General features: G+C 39.6%; 1 protein-coding gene across 1 annotated transcript; it reads left to right on the top strand.

Moving 5' to 3' along the window:
- Nucleotides 1–12702: 12702 nt before the first annotated feature.
- On the top strand, nucleotides 12703–20667 carry LOC134489032 (cysteine-rich venom protein kaouthin-2-like). Its single transcript, XM_063291447.1, has 7 exons — nucleotides 12703–12762; nucleotides 14455–14568; nucleotides 16288–16375; nucleotides 17078–17226; nucleotides 18155–18243; nucleotides 19813–19901; nucleotides 20478–20667. The coding sequence occupies exons 1-7, from the start codon at nucleotides 12703–12705 to the stop codon at nucleotides 20603–20605; spliced, it is 717 nt and encodes a 238-aa protein (XP_063147517.1). The 3' UTR covers nucleotides 20606–20667.
- Nucleotides 20668–24240: the final 3573 nt, after the last annotated feature.

Raw genomic sequence — 24240 nt, 5'->3', positions numbered from 1 at the left:
AACTAGCCAAACTCTTCCTCATCCACGTGTACAGGTTACACGGATGTCCCGCACGTGTGGTGACCGACAGGGGCACACAGTTCACTTCTAAATTCTGGCGGGCCTTCCTAAAGCTGACGGGGACCCAACAGGCCCTATCCACTGCCTGGCACCCCCAGACGGACGGAGCCACAGAGGTCCTCAATGCCACCCTAGAGCAATTCATACGCTCATACACCAACTACCATCAAGACGACTGGGCCGAACTGCTCCCGTTCGCCGAAGTCGCATACAACAACGCCGTCCACACGAGCACGGGGAAAACTCCGTTCGAGGTAGTCTCGGGGCGCGACTTCATCCCCATACCGGAGCTACCACAACCCCCGGAACCCCAGGTGGACGCTAGCGACTGGGGACAGAAGATTGCGGAATCGTGGCCTATAATCACGGCAGCACTGAAGGATGCACAGGCGGCCTACAAAGAGCAGGCCGACAAGCACCGGCGCCAACAACCAACGTTCCAAGCGGGGGATATGGTCTACCTATCCACCAAATTCCTAAAGTCACCCCAACCCTCGAAAAAACTGGGGCCTAAGTACATCGGGCCGTTCCGAGTCACGCAGATAGTGAACCTGGTGGCAATACGCTTGGACCTGCCACACAACCTACGGAGACTCCACCCGGTGTTCCACACCAGCCTCCTGAAACCGGCAACCACCTCGCGATGGCACCCAAGCACGCCACTGCCCTCACCGGTGATGATCGACGGGCAACATCACTTTGACGTAAGGGACATACTCGACTCTCGCAGGCAACGGGGGACCTTACACTATTTGGTCAGGTGGAAACACTTCCCCCACCCAGAATGGGTGGCGGCGCACAACGTTAACGCGCCTGACCTGACCCGGGCTTTTCACCGGGCATACCCCGACAAGCCAAAACCAAGGCTAGCAAACCGTCACCTGCATAACCCCTCCCCCGTGGGCCCCCCCCGCCTACCATGTCCCAAGGGAAAGGGCCCCCCCAAGCCCGCGACTTGGGTGGACCTCCCCCCCCCCGGGACTCACCCTTCCCGCCCCGGGCCCACGAGGCAGTAACAAGCGGTCGCCAGCACCCTCCCCCCGCCCCAGGCCCACGGGGGAGTGGCAAGCAAGTCAACAGTGCATCCTGGGGGCAACGCCCAGGAGCACACATAACAAAGGCGCCGCACTTAGAATAAAAAAGAAGGGCCCTACCTGGAGCTGATAAGCACCCGACCAGCCACGCCTCTCTCCTCGTCGAACTGAGCCAAACAAACAGGGTGTGGCCGGAGCATGCGCACGCCCAGGGGGTGACCTGGGCATGCGCACTAAGAACACACCCTGAGAGGCACGTGGTAGAGGGCGGAACAAAGGGAGGGGTGAAAACTACTCCGGCGGGAAATTCAAAAAAAAAAAAAAAAAACCATTTTGACAGCTCTCATGGTAAAAAACCAGAAAACCGGGGGGGGGCACTATTCGGACAGGGGGCAGTATGTCATGAGTGCCGTTGAGCTGAAGACATCAGCGCAATGGCACACATGACAATAACAAGGAAACGGGAAGGGGCTCAAGATAAGTAGCCATCAACTTACAAAGACTGAAGGACAAGAGACAATGGCTAAACGGATCGCGAGGCACACCCAAGCTGTTAGCGCTAACGCAACGGAGATCGCCCAGCTGACAGCAATCACCGGAGGAATAGGGAAACCGATGATGGGCGATCCCGGAACGCCAGCGGGGCCTCGCAACCCCTCACCTACCGGCAGGACAGCGTGTTGGACAAAGGGGGGTGACGTAACCGCGAGTGAGGGGGCGCTGACCGGCGCGGGGTATTTAAACCCCGCACCGGCGCGCTCCTGTCACTCTCAGCTTTTTTCCTATACTGTACCTACACTGCGAATAAATCAGAGCCTGTTTCACAGAATCAGCGTCTGAGTATTACTCGGAGGTAGGCAGCGCATGACAGACTTACTGTGATAATAAAATATATTACCTAAAATGAACTTTCTATTATAAATGGTACTGATTCCACTTTCAGACAAAAACTTGTAGGATTGGCAAAGAACAATTAACAGATTTATATGCAACAGGAAAAAGCCAAGATTAAGATTTCAAGTTCTATGTGATTCAAAGGAAAGACATGGATTAGCACTCCCCAATTTAAGATTGTACTACAGAGCAAGCTGCCTATCGTGGATAACAGAATGGATAAGATCTCTGAACATTAGAATATCAATAATAGAAGGAGCAGGTCCAGCTAATGGACTTCATAAGTATCTATAGGACAAAGAAATAAAAGAGGAGAAGATACATGTCGACCGTAGCAGGGCCGCAACTAGGGTCTGTGTCACCTGGGGCAAACATGGATTCCATGCCCATTTTGGCACCCCCCAGAGTTCATTTTGGCACCCCCCCAGCGCGGCACCCAGGGCACATGCCCAGCTTGCCCCCCACCCCCCACCCCTAGTTGCGACCCTGGACCTTAGCAAGAATATTGGAAAACAGATATCTTGCCTATGATATCAGACTGGGTGACTAAAACTGGAGAATATGCTGCAATGACAACATTGACAGTATATATCCATAACAGAACTTTCACTAAGTTCAGGCAAGATTAGTTCCCTTTCATACAACAGATCACCAAGAAGGCAGATTTAGATATCTGGAATATGTTTTTAGGACTTAAACAGAAAATAACAATTACTAATGTTTGATATAAACTTCAGAGATCTAAACGATGGATACAAATGGAAGCAAGGGGGAAGATATAATCCACTTTTTCTCTTTTCACTATTTTTTTTAATTTAAATGTCATCTTGCTGTTCTTTCCTTTTTTCTTTCTTTGCATTCTAATAATTGCTTTTTTCATATTCTTCAACACCTTAATAATAAATACACTTTTTTAAAAAAGCAAAAGAATGGCTTATTCAAGAATGAAACAATAAAGTACAGTCAATATACTGAAAACAAAATTCCCCCCAGCAAAAAAAAAACATTTCCAGCATTTTGAAGGAGAGACCAATAAGGAATCTCTGGTGTCCAGTGAAGTATAAGAATTAGTTCCTGCCATTGATGAACACTTGGCAGAGATGAGCTCCTCTTTTGGAAGATATTCATTACTATCCATATACAGCAGAGGTGTTAGATTTCACAGAATTCAGGGGAATTTACTGTGGTGAATACAGGATAAATTTTTCTTTGGGGTATATTGGAAATCTCAGAATTTTTTTTCAAAAAAAAATTATTAAAGTTTTGAATTAAATAATAAAAGATAATACAGACTAAAATAAAAAAAGAAAGAGAAGAAATACAAGAAAAATAAAAATCTATTTAAAAAACCCTCCCCCCAAGCAAATGATTCCCCACCCTCATCATGGCAAATATGAACAATTCCCTAAACTCATCACCTCTTCTTAGCTAACAAATGTAAAACTCTTCCTCCCATAACCCATTTCTTAACAATAAACAAATCAAATAAGTAACACCTTCTTCAATCCAGTCACCAGCAAAAGATCCAAACAAAGCTCTAAGATTTTAACATTAATTAAGATATATAAAACTCGACATTCCACATCTCAGCTCTTAACTATAACAAAATCTCATTTAAAAGTCATAAAATGGCTCCAATATTCTAATATAACCCCCCCACAAGTTTAACATGGCATAAAGAGACCATTTCTCCTTTACAAAAGACAAGCCCCAGTACGCAACATTCCAAACAACGACTTACCCCATTCAAATACACATTCCATATCTTCACTCTAAACTATAGGCACAACTGCATTTCACAAGTATAAAGTAATCCCAATATCCTTGGTGCCTCGGACTAACGCTATTCAACCAGGCCATGAACAATGATGTCTGACGATGACTGGGAGTCGCACCAGTCATAGCAAAACTGCAGGACGGAAGGCTCAGATGGTATGGACACATCCTACGTGGCAAAGAAGACTCAGTGGTGAGAACAGCCATGCTCCTGGACCCTGGTGGCTGGCGGCCCCATGGTAGACCCAAGAAACGGTGGATGGACTGCATTAAGGAGGACATGGAATGCATGAACATCACCCCTGAAGATGCCTTGGACCGAGCCAAATGGAGACAGATATGCCAACAAGTGAACCCTGCCATAGCACGGGAATAATGCTAGGAAGAAAAAAGTAATCCCAATATCCTAATATAGACAAAAATAAAATAAAATTTAACATAAGAGAAATAATTTCTCATTTAAAACAACAAATTCTCCAAACTTCCTTACTTTGAATAAAGAGAAACAGTTAAATGTAAAGCCAGTTTAAGTACTATAAAATTAGGATTACATAAAGTAACTCTTGGGGAAAAAACTTTTGCATCATATTCAGGGTAGGCCAATCTAGTATACCTCATGTTCTAATTAAGTTATCAATAAATCCAGAAAGAACCACCCAGAATAACAACATATCTCATTTTATCCCTGATCAAATAAACTGACTTTGTAGTCTTTTTCTTTTTTCCTACACAGGGCAGTGTTTCTCTGTAATCTATTCACACAATTGTTGATCCTTGTTATTTCTTTCATGCTTTAAACAGTCTCTTTTGTAAATCCAACAAAGGGAAATTGTTCCAATTGTTCTCTGGGATTGCAGGTAGTCTTCAACTTCGAATGTTCGGTTAACAACAGTTCAAATTTACAACAGCTTCAGAAAAAGTTCTTTACATCCTGTCCTCACCCTTACGACCATCATACCGATCCTGCAATCACGTGATTGCAATTTGGGCGCTTGGCAACCGGTTTGCATTTATGGCCAGTTGTGGCATCCTGTGGTCACGTGATCATGATTTGCTACCTTTTTTGCTAGCCGTCAGCAGAGCTGTCTTCAGTCCACCATCTTCCCCTGGAAGTGGGAAATCTGGGAAATTTTTTAACAAGGGTTGGTTACAATTGCTTGCTACTGGAAAGACAATTCAAGAAATTTAACTTATAACATCAATATGACTTACTACTGTGTTTTTTGCCTGGAATTCATAGGATTGTCAGCATGCTTTTAGAGCAGCACCCCTTCACCAAAATTGTGGTCTTTTCATGCATGATGGGTAACCAAAGGCAGTATCCTGCAATATCAGCAGGAAAAAATTATACTTCTTATGCAGCAGTCCCTCAGCTTCTCTACGTCTCCCAAATTTGCTCCTTTGCAAAGCTTAATATTATTGAAATCATTCAGAATAAGTTTATTAGAGCCATATTGATGGTTCCAAAAAGTATCAAAAATGTCATCCTACAGGTAGAAACAGGTATAGTTTCGTTGGATGCCAGAGCATGGTCTCTTTTTCTTACCTTCTGGCTAAAGTTAGTTCTGCTTCCTATAGGTTTAGCCCTACTAGTATTTAAAGATCATTTTAAATAATTGTGGCTTTAAAAAGCCTTAGATAAAATCCAGTTGCTGGACTTCCCTATGGAAAGTTTGTGCTCATTAGGTTTTGATAATGCTAGAACCACCCTTAAACAATGAATCTGGGATATAGATCTCCAAAAAAATTTAAGTATACCCCAATATTTATCATTTTCTTCCAAAGGCATTCATTCCAGCCTCCGATTTATCATCCATTACAATTCTGAAATTTTGTAAGGCTAGGCTGGAAAGGACTTAGCAGTCCTTTCTGGACATTTTAAGGGTACTCCTATATGCACTTTCAGTTATGTCCATGGCGATGGCTCAACAGAAACCCTAAGCCATATGCTATTATACTGCTCCCTATATAAGGACTCTAGACAAACCCTTATATATCTGATTTTGAAGAAATTTTCAGGTAGGGAGTATGATTTCTATTTAATGTTACTTCTTTCAGACAAGGACTCGAAAATAAAAACAAATTTTTATTTGTTTTAGTATTTTTATTCTTAATTATTTTTTTTAGATCCTATCATACTTATTGTTTTTCTGTTTTATATACAGTATATAAAGCATATTTACCATGAACAAAAGTCCACATTTTAGTGGATGTTGTGCTCCATGTCTCATATACTTGAAGTGCTTGTTGTGGTATCATGCTACAATTAATACACTTTTAAAACAAACAACAACAAACCAGCAGCCATAGCTAGTTCTACAGTCTGAGCATATTGTTGTCTATGCACAAGACTCAGATGCATAGGGCTAGCTTCTGTAACTTTGAACAAGCTCCATGTTGAAGGAAATTATCATCTTTGTAAATCCACATTAAGCAATAAGTTGGGTTTTCCAATGCAAGAACATATGGATGAGCCTTATTTAGAAACACTTCTATTTAGACAACCTAATTTACATTGATAAGTCTAGAATTAGTATCTGTCATAACTGAAGGAAGCACAACAGCTAGCAGAGTATTTAATTTGTATATAAGACCATGATGTACTTCCATTAAGTTTGATTTGCATAATTTTCTTCATCCTTGTTATTTTAACATGTACATAAAGTCCTGACTTACTGGCATAACTTTTTCCACTGTTTTCACTTCCTGCTCCTTTAAGTAGGAAGGGATTTTTTAAAGAGGGTTAAATTGTAGTAGGAATTGGACTTGATCCCAATATAATTTTCCATTGCAATACTAGTTAGGATATTAAAGAAAATTATTACAAAGCCTAAATATGGGAAAAGTTATTAAAACATATGATTGGGGCAGTCTTGATCTCTTCTTCAGCTAATAGTACTAATCATTTTATTTTAGATTTGTAACATTCCAAAGATTATTTGTATTCTTGTATCATAAGGCTGATCAAAGTATTTTGTTTTTCATAGTAAATTCCCACCATCTAATGAATCTCTGATCTATCAAAGCAGGTAGTAGAAAATATCAACACAAGTCATTGCAGAAATTAAATTTCTCATCTTCATTAAGGTAGGAAAACTACCTTCATTTTCTGAAAATGTTATTACCCAAAAAATAAATCCCATATGTTTTAGATTTCTCAAATACGGTACAGAACAAATTGTGATGCATTGTTGGAATATGACACCAGAAAAATTATCTAGAATGTATAAAGGTACTTCAAATCTATGTTGGAAATGTGAACAACAAGAAGGGTCATTTTATCATGCTTGGTGGATGTGCAAAAAAGCTGGAAGGTTTTGGGTTCAAATGCATACACTGATTCAGAGGATTTTAAAGATTATTATACAACTGAAACCAGAACTTTTCCTCTTGGGACTGAGGGATAAACAGTTGGAAAAAAGTCATGGAATTTTGTTTTTATATATGATAACCACAGTGAGATTATTGTACAGACAAAGATGAAAGATTTGGTAATACCTACGAAAGAGGAATGGTTGGTGAAGATGATCTATTGTAGTTTTAAAATTCCTTCATTTCTCTACAGTTGGCAAACAATTTTGGGAAAGGCTAACTTTCTTTTGGTTTGGATCTATCTATTCATACACAAAATTCAAGAAAATTCCCGCCAGATGTGACTCTAAAAATAAAAAGCCTGGAGGAAAAAAGGTAGAATGGGAATGAAAGGGCACTTTCCTCTGGAATCTCCTAATAGATGGCTAAATGCCTGATTCTTTATGCCAACGCAGTTTAGTGTAGAACATTCATAAGAGAAAGCCTACTACTGCCTTTAGAAATAAAAATGAAATGGCTGCCTACATCTCCAGCAGGCCATGCCCCTTCTCGGAATGGGAGCATCTGACTGGGTTATAATAAAAAAAGCCATGTGAGAAACACTGGTTCTTCCTTTGCTTTGATATAATTTTGCAAAAACGCAGAGGGCCTCCTGATCTATTTTTCTTGGCTCCCCCACTCCCAGTTCTTGTTTACATTTTATAAGGAAAAACTAGTTGTAGATCCCAGGTTGTCAAGAAGCAAAAAGACCAAAATTGATTGATTGATTTAACAAATTTATATAGCCACCCATCTCACACAAGGTGAGTCCAGGCAGCATACAAAATTAAAATCCATAATACAAAAATCCAATAAAACCCCAGCCCCACCCCGCCACCCCCCAGCAGCAGCAAACACACCCAAACTAACCACTTGACCAGCTCTGAATCGATCTGGGGTCAGATGTTGGTATCTAACCACAGAAGCAAACATACGCATTCAGACATATGCCTGTGCAAATAGAAAAAGATCATTTGCACAGGTAGAAGGATGGAGTTTTGAAAGATGACATTCCTTAGATTTGCAAATATTTACTAAATTTTAAATGCTCAATTTTATAATCATTTCTTAAGCTTTAAGTAAACCTGGTCAGATTTTTAGACCTTAAGCTTACTCAAAGACCTAAAGAGGGGTGTAGTTTGTGGCATAACCATGGTGGAAAGGAATGGAAGATATGGTATACTGGGACCAGATTGTCACAGATAGCACTATGAATACCCTGTGGATAAATTTGATAGCAATATCCTAATAGCTACGAGTATTTGGGGGCCATATTAGCAGGGATGTTTACTGTGACTACCCTGTGGCTAAATCTGGTTGAGATAGCCAGACTAATACAGGGTGTTTGAGGATTTCATCAGCCCGTCCCACCCGATCATGCAGAGAGGGCATGTTGCAGACCCTGTCTGCAAGAGAATTCCATCTGGCAGGATCTAGGAGGCAGGCCTTCTCTGCAGTAGCGCCCACACTTTGGAACATCTTGCCCCCGGAGGTGAGATTAGCCCCATTGCTCCTAGCCTTCCGGAGAGAATTGAAGACCTGGCTCTGCCATTGTGCTTGGGGCAGGGAGGAGAATAGTCATACTTGGGGTTGGCTAGTGCCTTGAAGTGCCCCTCCTATACAAGGACTGAATGAGACCATAGCCAGCAGGATTTTATTATATTTGGTAGTTTTTAAAAATTGTTTTTAGTCTATATTGTCATGAGCACTGATGGTGAGCAGGAGGGGGCCCCTATCCAGGGGGGAAAATGCATGTGTAGTAGCGAGGAGTTAAGCAGCCATTCAAAGAGACACAGAACAGATCCGCCTTGACTTTTGGGGTTTATCTGTCTGGGTTTTTTCCCACGCTTCTTCAGCTTGTTAGGATTTTCTGTCTTATGTAGCAGTAATAAACACTAGAGCCCCATTCCTCATCTCAGCGTGGTTTCCTGACTGTTAGGACATATATTTTATATTGGAATTTCATTATGTAGCTATTGTTTTATGTTGTAAACCGCCCAGAGTCCCTCCGCTTGGAGGAGATGGGCGGTGACAAATTTGATAAATAAAAAAAAATTCTGGTGCTTGGTTTAAAACTGGATAGCAACATCTGCAGGCTTCCTTGAGTCAATCCTAATAGATGTCCTTGGTAGGTAGAGCAGATTTATGATCCCCAGGTCAATAAATGAGGGAAGCCCAGAGGGGTGTTCCTGGGTATTTGTCAATGTTTTGTGATTGATCCATAAGAGTTCTGTGAGTGAACAAAGTGTGTGTGCTCCCCTACCACCCCAATGAGTAAAACAGGCTGGGCCTGGCAGGATATGGAGCTTCAAATCCATCATTCTGGAAAGCACCACATTGAGACAGGTCATGAAAAAGGGTCCGTATTATTGCCTTTCATACTGCCAGTAAGGTTTAGATGGTCTGGTTGCCTAAGATTACCCAGCTATTCTGTTTGGGAATTAGGATACCTAAACCCCAGACCTTCTGAAGAGCACTATTGTAGAAGGGAAGGTTGTTATAGTGTAGAGCCAAAGATTTTAGTCCATGATTCAGGAAATACAGTACATTGTAGCTATTTCCATGAAACTTAAACTTAAGGTCAAACTTCAGCCATTTCAATCCAAAACGAAACCATAGCGTGGGTATTTTATATTTACTTTAGATCTGAATTTTCAAAATCAAAACAGTATTTATATATGTGGGTAGAATGTATGCCTCCCCAATAATTCATAATGTTTTATTATGAAAATATTTTCCCTTTATACAAAATCCCCTCAGCTGATCTTAAATTTAGCATTATAGGACGTCCTATTGTAATATTCAACAGATTATGTTCTAAAACAGCAACATTATAAGCACTGAAAATATATATCAGATTTTAAAAGACAATAGCTCAAAATCCCTGCATTAATTTCTAAGAAATTTCCTCTCCTACTAGATATGAAGCTTATCCACAGATTTCATAGAATAAGTTCTGCACTACATATCATTTTGTTACTGTTACAGTTTTATTATTTTTATTATATTGTTATTCTATATTTATTTGGTTTATTTGTGTACAGTCTTTGAAGTGAGGTAGTTTATAAAACATATAAAAAACAAATGCTATTTTTAATGAAAAAACAACAGTTGCATATATTTCTGCTTTTTCCCTATTAGATTAAAGAGGAAAAGATTACATTTTCTGATTCTGACCCGAATCTGGGCGTTAAGTAGGATAAGATCACCTACAGAGGAATTCATTTTAGGCCAGTCTGGAGCTCTGCATTGGATAGGGTTATTGCTGTTCTCCCTTCATACAGTATAAGCTGCTGTATGATATTTAAAAGGGTATTTAAATATATATATAAAAGGATATTTAAATATATATATAAAAGGATATATAAAAGGATATTTAAAACATGATATTTAAAAGGTTCTTTTTGTTTTAGAACATACATAGAACCTTCAAGCAAAGTTAAGTTAGTAAGTATGTTTTCTTAGAAGAGATCCATGAATATTAATAAAACAGACAAATAATACCTTTTTCATAATTTTACAAAGACCTTGAGAAACAGGAATACATTTTGCTATCTTGGACTCAGGTAAATTTTTGTAAACACATTGTGCAATCAGTGTAACACACACACACACACAAGAATAACAGTTTAATGGAACATTTTATCTCAACTTCTAAGAACCATCACCTATAAGAACAGAACTTTGTCTGAAGTTGTAATTACATTTTAGGTAGATTCCATTGACACAATTGGAACTTACTCCCAGGTTTATTCAGATATATCACATAAGTATCAATTAATTTCTTTATATAACTTGCTGGGTAACTTTAAATAGATTCAGCAGCAGATCTTTTCATGAGAAGTCATGAACCTGAGGAAGGAAAAAGGAACTTGTGACAAATCTAAACTTCTGTCTTATCAACGCTTAAGGAATATAATTGTTGAGTACTGAGTCACTCTGAATTACAGTAAGCAGTGGAGGTACAATGCATAAATAGGTAATGTCACTCTCTGACTTCCATTATTTCCTGAAAGCAGTAAAGAGGCTTATTCAGAACAATACGGTAAGATCTACTATTTGCCACTTTATACTACAGCTTGTTTAAAACCATTATTTGTAATTAAGCAAGTTGGGATAATTTTAGAAAAATAATTTAGGAGCACATGAGTGCAATTAATATTTATGCAAGTTCTATGATGTTCTCTAGTTTTGTTCTATTTTTTAAAATATACTATACTGAAAATAGTATAAACCCAATATATTATCATAATATATTGGGTTTATACTAACTTAAATAAATTAAAAAATCTGTTGTCTGAGTTTGCCTGTAATTCTGTTAGAGATCCCTGGGCTCTTCTCTTAATAAACTAAAATTTCTAGGATTCCCTGGAAAGAGAAAATTAGAATTAAAGCTGTTTCAAGGCTACAGTCCTTTTTGTGCATTTATATGAATAAAATGCAAGTTGAACTCAGTGGGACTGACTTCCAAATAAACATTTGTACTACTGGTCTGTAAATGTATAGTGCAATATAGAAAAGAGCTCAAATGTTTAAACTTAATCCTCCCTCTTTTGCTTTTTGCCTCAGGATGGCTTAATACTTAATTCTTTTCCCTAAATGAAACCAAGCTACCTTTTTTATTTCCTCCTCCCTGTTACTATGGATTTTGGCAGTCTGGTTTAGTGCCCACCATAATTGTGTGCACGGTCCTACAGTTCTAACCTCACAATTTTTAAGTTCATCTCAGCTTCTGCTTCCTGTGCTTTCTTATTATATGCTACAACCATGGAAACATGCCACAGAAAAGCACACCCCACATACAGTGGTGCCACACCACTTTTTGCCACACATAAGAAGCTGGGAAGCCAGCTAAGTATCATGTAGTCCAAATCTGTTTCCATGCTCTCAAGATAAAGGCTGCCTGAACAAATTCTGATAGTATTGCCTCAGGAGCAATACCCATTGTCAAATGTGTTAGTGGAAATTGACATGTGGCATAAAACCAAGATAAAGGCGGTCTCCACAGCCAATGATCTCTTTGTAATTCTAACTATGTTAGCCACTAATGTAGTATTGATGGAAAAAGAACCTGTGGTACAGTTCTCACATGAGTAGCTGTGACTAACCCCTGCATATGCTGATATAGTTGACTATACTTGATTTAAGCTAAAAGACTGAGAAGCAATACATTCTAAAACAGCAGTTTCCAACCTGGTGACCTTCAGACATGTTGGGCTTTGGATCCAATAGTCCCCCATTAGCATGATCTTTGGATTGGCTTTTATGAAAATGGCTGGGGTGATAGGTATCTTTTACTCAGCAAATTACTAAATAGGGGAAGACTTTAGGAACTATTATGGGTTTATAAATGATTTGTGATCATTACCAGGAATGAACCATGGATATGTAAGCTGCATATTGGAGTACAAGGGACCAAAGGAGGAGATACACGTAAGAGTTAGAGCAAGCTTTGTGATCTGGGAGATATATCTTCAAATAGACTCAGGCCATATGCCAACATTCTGAACCACTTACATAAAGTTGGCACAAATTCCAGTAGGCAGATTAAGCACAGATATGTCTCAACGTTCATGTGTTTTCAGAAATGATTGCCCTCGTTCTCTTGCTAAGTCTTGCTGCAGTGCTGCAACAATCTTCTGGAAATGTAAGTTTTACGATTTTGTGTCGAGTATAGCAGATTTAACATATACAGTACTTAACTTTCTCTTGTTAAAATTAATCATTCATTAAACTGCCTAATATGTGTTGGATTGTTCCATGTGTGTAATGGGCAGTAGGAATAACCTTGAGGAGCAAGAGGAATTGCTGCAGCCAAGGTAACAGTCGGATAAAAGAAATCTGAGTCCTGGGCAGAAATGTAATTTGGGAAAGCATCTCAGACAAGACCTTCCCTAGTTCTCAACAAGATAAAGGGAAGGAGGGGGAAATCAGACCTGACAGATTCTGTTGCTGTAACCTTATAAACAAAGTAGTATTAGCCTTCATAACTCTGGTTTCCTAGTCTGGTCTACCTTGAAAGGCTGACAGTGTGATCTGAAAGGCAACATTGAAGGCTGGTCAGTCTAACTGTTCATTTTAATTCATAAAGGTATTGCAGGGCTGAACACACAAAGACAAACAAACTCATGTTGAATAGGGCATCCAAATAAATATAATTAAAACTGACACATTTAATGAAAAGAATCTTACTAATTTCATTGGCTGCGGCCCATAACAGAACTAAAGCCCCAGTCCTTCATAATAGCCTCCCACCTGAGATCTGAGGGATCCCTGCCCTTTTAGCCTTCCAGAGGGCCATGAAGGCCTGGATCTGCCCCCAAGCATTGGGCTAGGGCAGGGGTTGAATGAGGAGGTCTGGAACCCGGTGGCTCTGTTTTTATTCCTGTTTTTATCAACTGTTGTGAGCTGCCTAGGATCATTACGTGAGATAGGCAGCTATATTGTTGGCAGAGTGCTAGAAAGCATTTGGCCCAGGAGAGATCAGAAAAGTCACACACCAGGCATTTCTATAAAAATAATTTTATTTACAGAAAGCAAACATATTTAAAGGCTGTTTGCTGAGAGGAGAGATTTCTCTCAGCTGCATATTCTCTGCAAGCCGACACAGAAGGGAAACTGAAAACTAAAACAAGTTCAGGCAAGTTCCTCCCTTAGGCAATGCAACCATTAACGAGTGAAAAGGGGACAATTAAATTCAACCACTTCACCAGGCCAAAATGATTAGTTACCATAGTAACCTTAATCTGTAGTAGAAAACATATTAACATATATAAGTTCTTTATATAAATAAATAAATACATACATACATACATACATACATACCACTGCAGTATCCCATTGAAGTATAGATGAGAAAAAATAAAATACAAATTTGTTTTAACTTTGCTCTGTGATCACCTGTTTCCTATATTGGGACTGGTCTCTTTCTGAATACACAGACAAGTGGGATCCCTGTTTCATGGCTGGCAGTCCCCATTTTGGAGAAGGGAAGAAGGCTGCAGGGAGCAGAATGGTGATAGAAAGGGGATGAGGCCAGGTCATTTACAAGGACTGGGCCAGGATTTTCTGTTTTAAAGTTACATCAAGGCTATTTTAGAGATTCTGTGACCGTTATATGTTTCCTCTGAGAATGGTGAGGAACCATGCCAGCAGTTTTCAGCAACAGCTGTAAGAGGGGTGCTCCTGGGCCTGGAAAAAATACGTTTGGGGCTGCATTCAGTCCTGAGGCCACTAGTTGCCTGTCCCTACTTTGAGTCATGCCTTTATTTATTTATTTATTTATTTATTTATTTATTTATTTATTTATTTATTTATTTATTTTGCTTTCTACCTTAAGGGTCATTTTGCTGCTGAGTCAACCAGCAGAATAGAAAAACAAAAGGAGATTGTTGACAGGCACAATTATTTAAGAAGAACAGTGAACCCAAAAGCTAGCAACATGCTACAAATGGTAAGCTAAATGTAATTGTATTTGTGTAATTGTCAAACAGTTTGCAAGTTTAACTTTCTTACTAGTATAAATGTTATGTGATTTACCAACTAGGACAAGAGAACATATTTACTACTTATTTATTGAGTAATTAATTCTGCTTCTTTGCCAATGCGGATTTAGGCATGTCTGTATTGATAACTCCACTCGGGGAAATATATTATCAGTCACAAGAATTACACAGCATTTAAAAATAAATTAATAAGCCCTCAGGAGTGGGTAGTAACCTTGTCACTCTGGGGAATGGAACACAAAACAGGATCAACTGTCCTAAATTACAGGCTATTAGGGATCAGGGTGATCCTTCAGATACCCTGGGCAGAAACTATTTGGGGCCTTGAACATTAAACCCATCCCTTTGAATTGTTCACGAAATAAAACTAGAAGCAAGTAAAAGTGATTCAAGGCTAGTTTAATTTGGCTAAAGAAATACATCCTTGAGCAATATCTAGTATCTCCTCATAGCTGTATTTTTTCCTTTCCTTTCCTTTCCTTTCCTTGCCAATATCCTTTCTAATATTGGCTTTTGTACCTTTAATTGCCATAATCACAGCAAAGGCTATACTTGCGGAGTTGTGTATTTCACATAAATTGCAATCTCAAGGTGTCTTTTGTTTGACGTAAGTCCCATGGAAATCAATAGCACTTGTGCTCTAGCAATTATACATAGATACATAGCATAGTACAATGCCTGTGCCATCTGGATTTTCTTTCTTTTACATGAAAAACAGTTAATGCCTTTGAAAAGAATGCTATAGTCACATCCAAGCACTGCAGTTCAGTTGCCATCGATGTTAATACAGCTTTCTATACTGCTTTGAACAATTTGATTTTTTTCATTTTATGAAAAACTTCATGAGCTTTCCTCGAAAGTCAAGTGAAACCAGCTTTGCAAAGTATTTTGCCCATTAAAATAGCAATACATACTGACAAAGCAAATGGCCCAGGTAGATTTTTGTATCATATGGCAGTATCACCAGGAAATAGGGTGGAAAGCTGAAATGGAATGATTTATGTAAATAAATAACTCTATATTATTACCTCCATGAGAAAGATCGGGGGGAGGTGGGGTAGTCAAAGTGACATACTGTAAAGGACAGCATCATGATATAAGCCTCACCCCTTTCTATGTGCATCGCAAGATCCTATGGATGTTGCTGTGTAACTTACCAGAGAAGAGTTACACATGAACTGATCATGCAGTTCATGACCCTAAGCAATCTTGATAAGAGACAAGAAGAATGGTCGAAAGGTTCCAACGTAATGATGATCTCTTAACCTCATATTTTCTTGGATTGAACAAGAAAAGACCATTTCTCAATTTGGCTTTGGCATGTAGGGACAATCAACATACTGTACCCTCACCAGAGAACTTCGTCCTAATCAGGATTTTAACACATCTGGTCAGAAGGAAATCCACTTAATGGCATTAATTAGGGTACACATGGGTTGTTTGGACTATAGTCAAAAGGAGTGGGGAGGGAGCATGTCCTTGTGATCCAGTTCCAACTATTCAAAGCATGTTTTAGAGAATATTGCTGTACCTTTGAATTCTTAACAACTACAACCATATTTGAAGGAAGCCAAAAGCTAATAAAAATTATCAGATAAATATTATCTTCTGCAATTTTAAATTATGCTTTTCTCAATGTCTGATTGTTGCTGTTGTCTTCTGTTCAGGAATGGCATTCTAATGCTGCTAAAAATGCCAAAAGTTGGGCAGATAAATGTTCTTTTGGTCACAGTCCAGCAAACTTAAGAACTGTTGGTAAGTCAATCCAAAAGCACAGTATAGTTTTAGCTGGTTAGCAGATTACTAATGTATTTCACATTTAAATAGCACTTACAATCAATCTTGCTCTTCAATATTAGCAGCAAGAGTAATACCAATGAGTTATCATCCCCACCAGTGGTAGAAGGATTGAGAGGCTAATACTTTCCTTAGGCCCTCCTAGTGAATTTGCAGGAGAAGCGGTGTTTGAACAATGAAGTTTTCCATTTCTTTTTTACATTTATTACTACATTTGTACCCCACCTTCCCCCAGGATGCTAACAGTGTTATCCTCACGACAGCTCTTTGTGATAGAAGATGCCCAGCCCAAAGATGTTCAGAGAGTTTCATGGTTAAGTGGAAAATTAAACTTAAATCTCCCTAATCTCACTTCCACACTATGCTACAGCAGGGTCCTAATTTACTTCTGTATAAACTATATTATTTGGTGCTCACCAGAAAGCAAATGATTATCATTTTGCACAATTAAAGGTTCTGGAAAAACACTACAGTAAGGAATTTGGGTGCAAAATGGTCCTTTCCTTTCTAATATTTTAGCAAGATGACTACATTAGTGTTTCTGGAGAGATAGGAAACGTTCAACTATGTCCTTTCTACTAGCCCTTCGCTTCTTCCAAAGCATGTATTCACCTGTGTTTTCTTGCTGATCCTTTTTTTTTTAACTCTCCCCACTTTTAGAAAAATTAAATTGTGGTGAAAATCTATTCATGTCAACTCATCCTCATTCATGGACTGCAGTACTTCAGTCTTGGCATGATGAAGCTAAAAACTTCCAGCATGGTATTGGACCAAGACCAGCAAATGCTGTTACTGGCCATTATACTCAGGTAGTCCGTTTTCATATCTTTCGTTATTTCTGTGTTCAGCAAATATAAATCCACAAAAATGAAGAAGGTAAAAAAGGTAGACTCCCTTGAATCAAGCTTAATTCCTTGGCTGATCCTGAATCACTAAGCTAGGCCAGGCCTGGTTTTTACCATAGGAAAATCATGGCTTGAAGCTAGACTGGAAAATTGAGAAACCTTCCCAGAAGAAGGCAATAGCAAAACATTTTTGTATTGTTGCCAAGAAAACTAAGCAACTGTGTCCTTGCAATCACTAAGTAATTCCATAAACTTGAGCACAGGAGCTTCCTGTCTAAGAGCTGTAATCCCAATGCATCTTAAGGAAAGGAAAAACTATACTAGGTTAAAGTGTTCTGGGGTTTTTTTTTAAGTTCTGATATGATATAAATGAGGGCTTGCAAATTACAACATACTAAACATGCTGTTTGTTATTCATATATAGTTGCCCATTCATATCTTGGCTTTCATGCAGCTGGGAAGGAAGAACTAGCTTGCAGGTCTTAGGGCATGACATGTGGGCTGCTTTGGATGTGGTGGGCACTTTAGGAAGACATAGTCTATAGAGTTCAAGTTGGGGCATTTTCATATTTTTCATTTATAAGCATATACTTTCAAAGCCCAGGTGATGAAGCCTCATTCCTTCTAATACTTCTTTGCTTCTGCAAACTGTAGAAATGGTCACACTTTTTAACTCAGAGAAAGAAAATGATTGGAAATGGTATTTGTACATTTGTTATTATTGTGGTATCCCACTCCACTGTCTAGGAGCACACAATTATAGATAGGGCAACATGCGCAAGTCTGGGCTTATTTTCTTACATGCCCCTGTGAAATGCATATGTGTAATATTCAGTATTAAAACAGTAAGCTTCCAGCGTATCAACTTATATGCATATTTTTGTATCTACAGATGGTTTGGTACAACAGTTACCGTGTTGGTTGTGCTGCTGTCAAATGTCCTACATCCAAATTCTACTATGTTTGTCATTACTGCCCCGCGTATGTATTAACTATGATTTCAATATTTGTCACATTTAGGGCATAGTTTAATTAGAGTGATTCTGATTGCTCTAAAGAGAAAACAATGGGCTTAAATCAAATTTTAATCAAATGTTATTTACAATCTTAGACCCAAACAAAATATAAAACAGCAATACAGTTTTAAAAAATGAAACAAATTCTATTGTAGCAGTAAAACATGGCTACCCCTAACTAGACTTACAACTTAACTAACTGCTTGTGAGATTTTTAAACAAACCTACAGGTAGTCCTCATTTAGTGACTACATTTGGGACCAGCAATTTGGTCATTAAGTGAAGTGATTGCTAAATGGACCCATAACTGATTACGATTTTAGTTCAGCTTTCCTTTGCTTTAAAGACCTGCAAAGGTTATAAATGCAAGGATTGGTGGCAAAGTTACTTTTTCATCCCCAATGAAACTGCAGTCACTGTCCAAGGAAGTCACTAAATGAGGAGTACCTGTATAATTCTGCACACAATTTCCCTGAAATACTCCTTTGTGTTGGGAGTGATGTGGTAGGATGTTATGCTGTCCCTTGAATAATTGTTTTTAATATTATTTTGTTAACTTCTGATGCTGCACATTTTGGAACTAAGTAACCTAGAAATTCATTTAATTCATCCATCCATCCACAGCTTTATACTTGGTCCAATTCTTTCTCCATTGGATCTAACCCAAGTGTTGAGTACAGCCCCCAGACCCTTTGTTGCCACCAAATTACTATTTTTGATATAAGCAAAGGGAGAAATTATCTACTACATGGACTTCAGTGTTAGATTGTATTTATTTTAATTTCCTAAATTTTAATCAAATTTAGCTTTTGTCCTAGCCCTGTTCACTCTTTTGTATTAATTCTGCCTACTTTTCTATTCACCTGATCTCATTCTTTTTTAACTTGAGTGACAATTCCAAGAATGGAACCGGCAATGTTCAATCTGCAGCCCCATGTTTTGTCTCATGGTCCCTCCTCAACTATAGGAAATACCTGAACAAACATGTGCAAGATAACATGCAGAGATAGCATAAGATGGCACGCATAGAAGGCAGGCTTGCAGCCTCAAGCAATCAAGGCATATGTTTGACAGGAAAGGCAGAGATCCTTTCTATGCTGCTTGGAGAGGGTAGAGAAAGACAGAGAGACAGGAGAAGGAGAATGTTACAAAGAAAAAGGAGAAAAGAAAGAGAAGAAGAAGGACATGAGGGGGAAGGAGGATTCAAAGCTATGAATCCTGCAGAGTCAAAGTTTTCCTCAGTCTTTTCTCTTCCTAACAAGCCAGGAATATCCTTTTTTACTCTCTCACAAAACTCCAACATTGGTGAGAAAAAAATTATCATGGTTTACTACATTTTGGAGAAGACTTCAGAGGTCAAGTCTTCTCTTCCAATGGTGGAGCTGTTTGCTCTCTCAAAACTGGAAACCCAAACCAGAAACCAAGACAATGCAACCAAGGTCAATTATCTGTTGGTATGGCATGGAGGTTTCAGCAAGCACAGATGTAACTGTAATAATATATAGTACCTCCTTTTTCACCTTTTTCATTCCAGAGGGAACATCGTGACTTCAGTTGCTATGCCATATAAAGCAGGGCCACCTTGTGGGGACTGTCCTTCGGCTTGTGTCAATGGACTGTGCAGTAAGTTAAAAAAATAAATGGTCAATGATTAAAGCAACAACATTTTTAAAGATCATGTCACCAAAGAACTGATTTAACTTGAAGAGCTAACAGTCCCTAGGCAGGATAAGAGGCAGTAGTGGAAGATGGCCAGCAATCCAGCAAGACAAGTCTAGGCAAGACATTTGGATCAGCACATACATGAAATGAGAAGCATAGTGTAGTGAGGTAACCAGACATTCAGAGTTGTCCCAGTGGTGTTCTGGTCCAGGCAATTGAATCAGAAAATGATTCCAATCCATTGCAGCTTATGAAGAACTTAAAACTCATGCCCAGCTTTCTCTGGATTTTGCCCAGGACTGTGACTGAAACTAATAATTCAACAGCTACATCTTACTCTAAGTACTATTTTCCTTTTAAAAAATCTTCAGCTTTGAATCATCCCTTAAAAAAAAAGAGAGAGAGAAAGAGGTTTGATTTTAAGCTCTAAAACGTTACATACGTTACATACATACAATTGCAAAAGAGTCCTTAGCAGCTGTACCTTTGATGATGTCTTAATTTAACTAATGTTTTCTTTTCTTTTTTAATTTTTAGCAAATCCTTGCAAATATCAAGATACGTACTCAAACTGCCCGGACTTAGTGAAAGACAAAAAATGCAAGGGTGACTGGATCACGAGAGCGTGTCCTGCTTCTTGCTTCTGCCCCACAGAAATAAAATAGCAGGCCTCCCACTCAGTATTTGTGCCCTTTTCCAGATAACTTTGTTTTCTCATTAAAATCATGTCATCCTTCAATCAGTGAAAGAATAAATTCTTATTTGACGTTTCATTTCCTACTGTATACTTTGCATGGATGTACTTTTGCCTAAGGGAAAAAGAAGCAGGAGTTGGGGTAGGGATGAAATCTCTAAGTTTAAAGGGTCATAGGAAAAGTCACAGGCATGTGTGCCAATATGCACATCTGCATACAAAAGAATGCCACAGTGCATGGTGGATTTAAAAAAAAATACTGTAAGCCTGAAAATAAGATGAGCTAAATTCTTTGCAATCCAACTATACCACAATGGCTTCTATAAATGCCTACACTAAATCTAATTCCATGGAAGGGCAAAATGCCCAATTGACTAGCCAGTGTACTGTGATATATATATCTATATGTGTGTGTGTTTGTAATTTGGTATAACAATCTATCAAAATATTATAAAATCATAACCTTTATAAAGCTGTCTAACATCACTGATGACACTCTTAAACCAGATCTTTTAACCAAAGATTTTCCTCAGTGCAGTAATTTTTTTCTTCTGCATAATTTTCTCAGTGTTTTCAAACGTAAAACAAGAATGGCTATATTACAAGTCCACTTTGTAATAGGGAGAACTTAAACTTCACAAATTCAATATTATTTGGAAAAAAACATAAAGGGTAAATTGACCCTGTTGTCAAACTCAACACCTAGTGACTGTAGGGATATGTATGTATTATTTTCTTGGGAATGTATGGAAATGGTTTGGTATTGCCACCTTCTATATGTTTTTAACTTCCAAGTCTAGCCTGAAGTCCTGGAAGTTTTTGATGGCCTCCCATCCAAGTACTAACCAAGTCTGTCCCTGCTTAGCCAGCACTGGAATGATCACTTTTATGACTGTATTCTTACGTCATTGAAAATAGAACTACTAATATAAAATTGCTATTATACAAATCTATGGTGAGGATATTCTTGAAGTACTGGATATAATTCTTACCTCAGATAGGTTATTACAGAACTTAAAAGATACAAAAAGTGGCAACCAAAGTTCCTAAGGACGGGAGGAGTTCTCCTTTGAGGAAAGATTAGAGAAAGTTATTTATTTATTTATTTATTTATTTATTTATTTATTAATTATCAGATTTATATAGCTGCCCATCTCACAAACGTGACTCTGGGCAGTGTACAATAAACAGCCAGTTAAAACAGTTAGAACAACAGTTAAAAACAGTTAAACAGAAATACAAATAAAATTAAGATAACACAATGGGAGAATGGAGCAGCATCTTACATACAGTGTAACTATCTCACGGGCTCCCCACTTCTTTGAGATCTCTAAGCTTGCTGAAAAAAACCAAGTTTTCAGGGATTTTCTAAATGCCAGTAGGGTTGGGGCTAATCTAACTTCAGGGGGAATGATGTTCCAAAGAGTGGGTACCGCAGCAGAAAAGGCCTTCCTCATGGGTCCCGTGAGATGGAAGTCTTTAGCAAACAAGACACATAACATACCTTTCCTGACAGACCTGATGGGATGGGTAGATGTAATTGGGGAGAGGCAGTCCCTCAAATAACCTGGACCCATGCCATGTAGGACTTTAAAGGTCAAAACAAGCATCTTGAATTGAACCCAGAAGCAAACCGGCAACCACTACAGCTTGTGTAGCAGAGGTATAACATGTACCATTCTAGGAGCACACATAACTGCCTGCACCATCATATTTTGTACCAGTTGAAGCTTCCAGATGCTCTTCAAGGGTAGCCCATGTAAAGCACATTACAATAGTCCATTCAGGAGGTGACCAGGGCATGAGTAACTGTGAACAAAGCCTCATGATCCAGGAATGGGTGCAACTGGCATTTCCATTCATTGGTGAATGTCAATAATGACCTTTCTCTAATCAACACAAAGCCATGCAAAGGCCTTTCCTATCCACGACTGCCACCTGCTCTTCAAGCAGGATTTGTGAGGTCCAGAAATAACCCCCGATTGCACAACAGGTCTGTTTGGGGCAGTGCCACCCATCCACTACCAAAGATGATAAAGTCCCAAATCCAGAAGACCCTAAAACCCAAAGCTACTCAGTCTTGCCAAAGTTGAGTTGATGCCTGTTGTTCCCCATCCAGACACCCACAGCCTCCAGGCACTGAGACAGGACATCAACAGCATCACTTAGTTTGCCAGGGCAGAGATATATAATTAAGTATCATCAGCATACTGATGATACCTCACCCCATGGTGATGGATGAACTCCCCAGCAGCTTCATGTAGATGTTAAACAGGAGTGGAGAAAGTACCGAACCCTATTGCACTCCACATAGTAGAAGCCAAGGGTGGGACCTATCACTCCCAATCAACATCAACTGGTATCTGCCCTGTAGAAAGATAGAGAACCAACACAATACAGTGCCATCCAGTCCCAGTCCACTGAGCCAATCCAGAAAGATACCATGGTTGATGGCGTTGAAGGCCGCTAAGAGGTCAATTAGAGCCAGGATGGATGTACTACCCCCATCCCACTCCTACCAGAGTTCATCCAAAAACACAACCAATGCCATTTCCATCCCATACCCAAACCTGAATCCTGACTGAAAGGGGTCTAGATAATCTGCTTCATCCAGGTTCTGCTGCTGCTGCTGCACAACCACCTTCTCCACAACCTTCCCTTAAAAAGGGAGATTGGATACTGGACAAAAATTGTCCAGTATGATGGGGTCCAGCAATGGTTTCTTGAGGAGGGGATGAAACAATGTCTTTTCAAGTGGTGGAGGAGCAACCCTCTCTCTCAAGGATGAATTCACCATTGCTACAACCCAACCACATTACACCTCCCCAGGCAGCTTTAGCTAGCCAGGAGGGGCATGGATCTAATGAGAAGGTGGCTGAGTTCACAGTCATGAGGACCCTGTCCACTTCCTCAGGCCCAACTGATTCAAACTGTTCCCAGATAACAGGGCAAGACTGTGCCCCAGGCATCTCCACTGGACCTGCACCAAGGCTGGAGTCTAACTGGGAATGAATTCAAGCAATTTTGTCCAACAGATGCTCTGAAAATTCCTCTGTGTAGCCTTGCAAATGAATCTCTGGGTCCCTCTTGCCCAGAAGGGCTCAGGTCACCCAGAACAAGGCCACCAGGTGACAATCTGTGGGCACAGTAAGGGTGAAGTATTGACGTTTCACCACCCTCACTGCCACAAGGTAGGCCTTAATAGTGGCTCTCACCTGTGTTCAGTCAAGTTCATCCTTCATTGATCTCCAGTAGTGCTCTAGACCAGCGGCTCCCAACCTTTTTGGCACCAGGGACCAGTTCTGTGGAACACAATTTTTCCGCGGACCGGGGGGGGGGGGGATGGTTTTGGGATGATTCAAGCATTTCCTCTTTTTCCTGACCTTTTATTCTTTTTTCTTTGCACTGTTTGGAGATAGCAGCCAATGGGCTTGCTTTCTCTGGCAGGAGGCGGAGCTCAGGAGGTAATGCGAGCAATGGGGAGCGGCTGTAAATTTGCTCGCTCACCCACTGCTCACCTCCTGCTGTACGGCCCGGTTCCTAACAGGCCATGGACTGGTACTGGTCCGTGGCCTGTGGGTTGGGGACCCCTGCTCTAGACAGCTC

Source organism: Candoia aspera, chromosome 1, assembly GCF_035149785.1.
Source record: "Candoia aspera isolate rCanAsp1 chromosome 1, rCanAsp1.hap2, whole genome shotgun sequence".
NCBI lineage: Eukaryota > Metazoa > Chordata > Lepidosauria > Squamata > Boidae > Candoia > Candoia aspera.
Note: the sequence above shows the minus strand (reverse complement) of the source record. Positions and strands in the feature narration are given on the sequence as shown.

Bases quoted from the DNA above. Each gene is read 5' to 3' on its own strand.
- LOC134489032 (XM_063291447.1), top strand. From the start codon at position 12,703: ATGATTGCCCTCGTTCTCTTGCTAAGTCTTGCTGCAGTGCTGCAACAA. The intron at 12,763-14,454 runs GTAAGTTTTACG...TTCTACCTTAAG, and splicing joins TGCAACAATCTTCTGGAAAT to GGTCATTTTGCTGCTGAGTC. The intron at 14,569-16,287 runs GTAAGCTAAATG...TCTTCTGTTCAG, and splicing joins CTAGCAACATGCTACAAATG to GAATGGCATTCTAATGCTGC.